Below are 7,800 nucleotides of genomic sequence, written 5' to 3' on the forward strand. Positions count from 1 at the left end.
TTAGAACAAAATTTTTTAAATATTAAGTAAACAAAAAAAATTTTTTTTTTTTTTATTTAGTATTATTTTTTTTTTATATTTTCGGTCATTTTTTTCGCTTTTTAGGGTTTTTCTTACTATGAAGAAGTTTTTTTTGATTGGTCGATTTTATGGGTCAAGGGGGGAGGAGATGATGGAGTTAGATACATTAGTCACACACAACACTTAAATTTACCTCACACTCGCCTTAAGAATAATTATAATTAATAATTATTAATTATTAAAAATTTTACATGTCGAACGCGAGACTCGAACACTGTACCCGACGCACGAGAGCCCTATACCATACTGCGACGCTACGCCGATGATGAGCGACCTCTTGCCTCAAGATACTTATAAGCCCGACACTTCGGCAAACATTCGGTTACCGTTGCAACGGTCGAGTTAGGAATTCCGATATTATACCTAAGTGAGGACTTGCCACAGACTTACCTAGTCAAGTTTCATTTTGATAGACCAAGCTTCAGAATACAGGTTGCCGTTATTTCATAACAGTTTGGCAATCCATGACATACCGAACTTAGGCATTTCCACTGTTTTGCCTAAAGAAGCTCGATCGTGGTATGCCAAGTTTCGGTAAACCTTTGGTTACCGTTATTTCATAACAGTTTGGCAACCCATGAAATGCCGAACTTAGGCATTGCCATAGGTTTTCCGAAGTGAGTCCGAACTTGGTGAACCAAACTTCGGTAAGCCTTTGGTTACTGTTATTTCATAACAGTTTGGCAGTCCATGATATACCGAACTTAGGCATTTCCACAGGTTTGCCTAAGTAAGCCCGAGCTTGGTGAACTAAACTTCGGTAAGCCTTTGGTTACCGTTATTTCGTACTAATTAGGCAATCTATGATATCCCGAACTTAGGTATTGCCACAGGTTTGCCTAAATGAGCCCAAGCTTGGTGAACCAAACTTCGGTAAACCTTTAGTTACCGTTATTTCGTACTAATTAGGCAATCCATTATATGCCGAACTTAGGCAGTGCCAAACTATTACGAGATTACATCGAATGTGGAATTCTTTTGGCATACCAATGTTCGGCTTGCCTAATTTAAAATAAATAAGATCCGAATTGGGCTAGCCTAAATTCGGAAAGCCAACTTCGCCCCGAACTGATTTTTCGGCATACCTCACTAAAATTCTAGTCGGGTAGTTACTGTTCGGTAAGCTTTTGGTTACCGTTATCTCGTATCAATTTGGCAATTCATGGCATACCGAACTTAGGCATTGCCACAGGTTTGCCTAAATGGGCCCGAGCTTGGTGAATCGAACTTTAATAAGCCTCTTTGGTTGCCGTTATTTTATAACAGTTTGGCAATCCATAACATACCGAACTTAGGCATTTCCACAGTTTTGCCTAAAGAAGCTCGATCGTGGTATGCCAAGTTTCGGTAAACCTTTGGTTACCGTTATTTCATAACAGTTTGGCAACCCATGAAATGCCGAACTTAGGCATTGCCATAGGTTTTCCGAAGTGAGTCCGAACTTGGTGAACCAAACTTCGGTAAGCCTTTGGTTACTGTTATTTCATAACAGTTTGGCAACCCATGAAATGCCGAACTAAGGCATTGCCATAGATTTTCCGAAGTGAGCCCGAACTTGGTGAACCAAACATCGGTGAGCCTTTGGTTAGCATTATTTCGTACTAATTAGGCAATCCATGACATGCCGAACTTAAGTATTGCCACAGGTTTGCCTAAGTGAGCCCGAGCTTGGTGAACCAAACTTCGGTAAACCTTTGGTTACCGTTAATTCGTACTAATTAGGCAATCCATGATATGCCGAACTTAGGCAATGCCAAACTATTACGAGATTACATCGAATGTGGAATTATTTTGGCATACCAATGTTCGGCTTGCCTATTTTAAAACAAATAAGATCCGAATTGGGCTAGCCTAAGTTTGGAAAGCCAACTTCGCCCCGAACTGATTTTTCGGCATGCCTCACTAAAATTCTAGTCGGGTAGTAGACACCTGAGTATGTGCACGTGAGAAAGACGAAACTTTTTTGGTAATCACCAAAATTGCAAAATGATGTTTATCATTACGTTTAAATAATTCTGAAATAAAAAATTTGTTACATTTCATATGGAATGTTTTGGTCTGCTCTGCTCCTGCCTAATATTAAAATCATTATTTATTTTATTATTTAAAAAAATATTTTTCTTAATTTCAATGTATACAAAAAAAAGTAAATTAAAAAATTTTTTTTAATCTAAAAATCAATTCAATATCTAGTATATGTATAATGTTATTATTTTGGTTATACTGAAATAATATGTATTCGGACTATTACCATCAGAAAATTTCAAAGAATCACCTTCTAAAAAATATCGAATTAGATAACTTGTTAATTAGAACGTCGATATGTTTTTGGAAAATATAATAAAATTTGAATCTTGTTTTGTTAGATTATGTATTTCGAATCTATAAATATAAACCTGGCAATATATAATAATTAATATGACTAACTTCCATATTTATAAAATTATTTAATTTATCAATAATGAATTAAAACTATAAAGAAAATAAAATTAGTAGATGATTTACATAGTTTTAAATGTTATTAATTACATGAAATGATTTTATTGGGACTTAGAGATGAAGATGATACAATCGTAATATGTAAGATAAACGTAGATATAAGTATATAACTTGCAGGTCACATAAAATATTATACAATTATTCTTAAAAAGAGGAATTCACATTTAAAGAATTGGATTTAAATGTTGAACTTAGTCGAGCTCTTCACTCAGATCTTCATCATCTTGTCCATAATCATCATATTGATCTTTGAGCTCATCACCTTCTTTATCAGCAGGGCAATGAAGACATCGTGACTCATTTATTCCGTAATTGATGCACGTGTCACCGATACATTCACAACAACCATCATGAAACCATCTGTAACTCGTTGCTCCCATGCTTTGGCAGGATGCTTGGCACTTATTCCATGAATTGCACTGAGCCATATAAGCTACTGTACAATTTACGGTCATTACATTTGGCTTCAATGGGTGATGAACTTCCTCTTCGACAGTTTCTAGTAATAAAGTGCAAAATTATATTAGATGTTAATTGAATTTCAAAATTTTGACTGTCAAAAAGGAAAAAAAAAAGAAAGACATGAGTTGTACACTTTTACTATTGACTAAAATCATTTTTGGTCCAATTAACAAAACTTGAATATCTTCGATACATAATAAAGTACATCTTCAAAATTGTTTTAATTAATTTAATAATTTAAGTTAACAAATTTTTATATTAATAATGAATTAATTCTAATGCACAACTATCGATGAAAAAAAGGATAGAGAGAAATCAACCAAAGGTTATTTCAGGCATAATAAGGTTGATAAATTTTTGATAACTTATACTTATTATTACAATAGAGGTAAAAGTTAAGGGTCAAGTAAGTAAAATTTGTAATTTTATCAAAAGAATAGTCATTCATTAGTATTACCAACTTCCCGCTAAGAAAATCGAAGATTTTCAAAAATCGGGAAGTTATTGTTTTCACCCCGTTTTACAAAAATCGAGTTTTCATCGAATCTCGACGTTTCGAGGTCCTAGGAAGCTTTCCTGACTATTCACGCGATGGTTTCTGTATGTCTGTATGTGTGTGTATGTGTCTGTATGTGTGTGTGTGTGTGTGTGTGTGTGTGTGTGTGTGTGTGTGTGTGTGTGTGTGTGTGTGTGTGTGTGTGTGTGTGTGTGTGTGTGTGTGCACGCGTGTGTGTGCGTGTGTCTGGTTTTTTTGGAATAACTTTTAAACGGCTCTACCGATCAATTCCAAAAACTAATCAGCTCTCAACATCAAAAAACCACGTCGATCGCCGCCAGTCCGGTCAAAATCGATTGATTCGTTCGTGAGTTATCGTTGACGAAAGAAAACCGAAAAAAGTGTTTTTTTGGAATTACTCCGAAATTTTTCGTTCTATCAATTTGAACTTGGAGATTCTTCATGAAACTTAAAAAACTGCGTCGAATTCCACCAACCACGTGAAAATCGATTCATTCATTCAAAAGTTATCGCTATTTGAAAATTCAAAAAAAAGTGTTTTATCAAACTTTTGAGCTCGAAGAGCTCAAAAGCATACAAAAGCTATTTTTTCGAGCTCGGAGAGCTCAAAATAATACATAAATTGTATTTATGAGCTCGAAGAGCTCAAAAACGTCATAAGTACAATTTCAAGTGTTTAGGTATAGAATTGGCGGGAAGTTGCAGGGATGGCCTTCAGGGTCAACCGTTTTTCTAATTTTTTAAACATATATAAGAACACACATTTTTATTAATTACTGTACAAAAAAGAGCAGTAGACAAATTACAACTATTATTACAAGTTCTATAAACAATCACAAACTTCTATGTAAAATTTTTCACACATTTGTATTGAACTAAGTAACAGCAGCGCTGTCGTAAGTTGATGTCTACTGACTTTTTAAAGTAACATTACAGTGCTAGTATAATTAAAGTAATTAAAGTAACATTACAGTGCTAGTATAATTATATCTCGTATTGTAATTTTACCTAAGCAAGGTTAATTCAATGTCACGTTTTATAATTTTATAACTAAATTTGGCAAAATAAAATCAACTTCCTTAAATTTGCGAAAGCTCATTATCGTAACATTTTGAATCTTTGATTTGTTATCTTATCAATATGTTAAAAAAAAAAAAAAAAAAAAAAATTAAAGAATTACACTGTGGCTCGATTCGAAATTAATCGGAAATCGGTATTGATAGTCACAATTATTTAATATTTAAACATGGATGAAATTTGATCAGTAAACAGGTTGTGAAAGTTAGAGAATTTTCCAACATTGTGGTTGGATTAATTTCAAACCAATATCTTGATAAAGTTTACCAAAAAAATACTTTAGTGAACTCAAAATATCAAAATACATCAATCATTCAGGCGTAATTCAGTTTTAACTTAGTAAAATTATTATATGGCTATTTCTCAAGCATCAGTTTCCATAATTTCATTTATGTCTTACTAGAAAAAATGAAAAAATGATGAATATACTTACGCATTTGATAATTTATTTCTTTCTCAGATTTAGGCTGGAATAACGAGACATCAAAGTCAACTGGATAAGTAAAAGTGATCCATCTTTCGTGAGGATCAGGTTCAGCAGTGAGTGCTTGAAAAAGTCCTGGCACAGGTTCAGCAAAATCTTCCACGTGTGATTTTTTACTCAGAGGATTGTCGGTTATATTCGGTTTTGGACACAAATCTTAAAAAAATAACAGTCAAAAATTAATTATAAATAAAGAAGAAAAAAAAAATAATAATTGAAACAAAATTAACATACCAACACAGGAGCAGCATTCATCATATAGGTAAGATAAACATGAGAAGCATTCCTTACAGCAAGTGCAGGTGACGAGGTCACACTTGCAACTCTGAGTAAGCATACATTTGCTCACGACACTTGCACAAATAGCTTCGTTGCATGCTGCAGTAAAACTCACGGCAGTCATACCGATAATCATAATAATCGTCGTGGTTCCCATCAGAATTAAATTCTGCGAACACGTCATCGTGTCCTGTGAGCAAAAATAATTACTGTTATTTTTAAAAATTTAATTAATCAGTAGACAGTGTGTGCAGATAGAAATTTATTTAATTTGTTTTTTTTTTGTTTTTTTTTTTTTTTTTTAACATTAGGCGTTTTATTCTTTTCTAAAAACATTTTACATTGGCGTTTTAACACATACGCGGTAGGAAGTTAATTTTATAAAGAGAGTACGTTATATCCGACAAAAATTTAACGAGAAGCACGATTCTTTGTCTTATACATTTCCGAGGTCACATTCTAAATTAATCATTTATTTTATTATAAAAACTCACTTATTCTGTAATTAATATTAATAATTCGTTTCTTCAAATCCAATAATCATAATACATATTTTGCTTATTACTTTTTACCAATAAATTTCAATATGTTTACTTTCTAATCAACTACATATTCGTGATCTATTTATACATTCAAGAATATGCGACGTATCACATTTATAATAATAAATATACATATTGCACATTAGAATTAATATTATTTGAAAGGAAAGTTTTAATTGAGAAAAAAAAATCGTTCTTATTTAAAATGAAACTTATAAATTTTTTTTCAAAATTCAGATTCATAAATTGTTACGCTGGACTTAAGAATAATCAAAATTTTCTCAGTGGACCCCGGGAGTAAAAACTAAAGACTTATTACATCGGAATTTTAGGATCTCTAAACATCTACATCGTATTACCTTCATCCCCACTTCTTATGAAAGGACCCTTCTAAGAGCTCATCGACAAGTATATTGAAATAAATTTTGTTTACTTTCCAGATAATTAATTAAAAATATCTCAATTCTTTGAAAAGAAGAACAAAATAAAAATTTCAAACATCGAATGTTTTATTCAAAGAATTTAAATTATCAATTAAAAGGATTGTAAATAATAAATTAAAATAGCATTGAAATAAATGAAAATTTTTATATGTATTAAAAAAGACAGAAATATAAAACCAAGAGAGATCAATCTAAACACGATCTTTGCCCTAAGGCAATTTAATAACTTAAACAATTCACAACATCTTTTTATAATTTATATTAACATTCAGTTTATCATTGGAATAAAAAAAAAATTTTTTTTCATAAATAAAATCTCTCATTAAATGTTCTGGAAAATTTTTCTTTATTTTGGGATCAATAATTATAATTACATAATTATTATTATTATATTGAAAACCAAATGTTTTTGTAGTTGACGGAGAAGAAAACATAGACGTAAATTTTAGAAGATTAAGTATTTCTGATGATAAAAAACTGAGTCAATAAATATTTTACCTTTATATAAATATTAAATATTGATGTTTAAATTGAATAGCTTCTCACATAAAAAGCCAGTTACCTACACCAGGGAAACTATTTTAAGAGTGTGCAACCGGTTCGTGTTGCGACTTGAAAAATCACGAGTCATATTTTGTCTCAATCAATACCATTTACTTTATTTTTTCTGGTCTTTCAAAATTATCATCTTTTTTTTAGATGACAATAGTCACAAAAACAAACAATTTGAAAAAACACTGGACACAAATTTTAATGTTGAAATAAATGGGAAAAAACAAGATTAATAAAAAATGATGTTATATTATTTTAAATGAAAAATTTTAAACTAGTAAAATTTCGTGACATATCAGTAAGCGTCTCTCATTGGAGATGAAGGAACACTGTTGGAGTTGGAACAAGCGGATGGTAGCAATGGAAGAGAGAGGATCTGGGTATTAAGATTGAAGAGAAGAAGGTAGAGTAGAGGTGGTGAAGTTGAAGGAGATACGATTGCGCATGAGAAAAAGAGAGAGCTCACGTTCGCGGGCAACTACTACGAAGAGTGCATGAGACTGGTTTTTGACTTTTTTTTTTATTTTTGTTTGTTTAGTTTTTTTTTTTTAGTTTTTACCTGAATCTTCTCTTCCACACATTCTAGTGTTATATGGAACGAGATGTAGACTTGGGATTAAGTGTCTAGGACTTTAAGATCAAATAATAATATTGGCTTAGCTAATTCATTGGATATGCTTGTCTCTTTGTTAATTCATTAACAATTAACATATTTACTTAAATTATAATAGGTATTTAAATATTTGTGTTTTGTTTTTTACAGGGTTGGTCAGCTACTTACTACTCAGAAAAATAGTACTAAATGTTATACACTATGAGTTATGAATTATGACTGATGAAGAAAATACTGAAGAAAATGAGAGT

The 7,800-nt window shown here is 31.6% G+C and overlaps 1 protein-coding gene across 1 annotated transcript; it reads right to left on the reverse strand.

Annotated features, from left to right (window-relative positions):
• Nucleotides 1-2,433: 2,433 nt before the first annotated feature.
• Nucleotides 2,434-7,097, reverse strand: LOC123267770 (twisted gastrulation protein homolog 1-A-like). The gene is made up of 4 exons (XM_044732612.1): nt 6,883-7,097; nt 5,355-5,589; nt 5,070-5,276; nt 2,434-3,079 (listed from the first exon to the last, which is right to left on the reverse strand). The coding sequence occupies exons 2-4, from the start codon at nt 5,581-5,583 to the stop codon at nt 2,772-2,774; spliced, it is 744 nt and encodes a 247-aa protein (XP_044588547.1). The 5' UTR covers nt 5,584-5,589; nt 6,883-7,097; the 3' UTR covers nt 2,434-2,771.
• Nucleotides 7,098-7,800: the final 703 nt, after the last annotated feature.

Source organism: Cotesia glomerata, linkage group LG6 (genome assembly GCF_020080835.1).
Source record: "Cotesia glomerata isolate CgM1 linkage group LG6, MPM_Cglom_v2.3, whole genome shotgun sequence".
In the NCBI taxonomy this organism is placed as follows: domain Eukaryota; kingdom Metazoa; phylum Arthropoda; class Insecta; order Hymenoptera; family Braconidae; genus Cotesia; species Cotesia glomerata.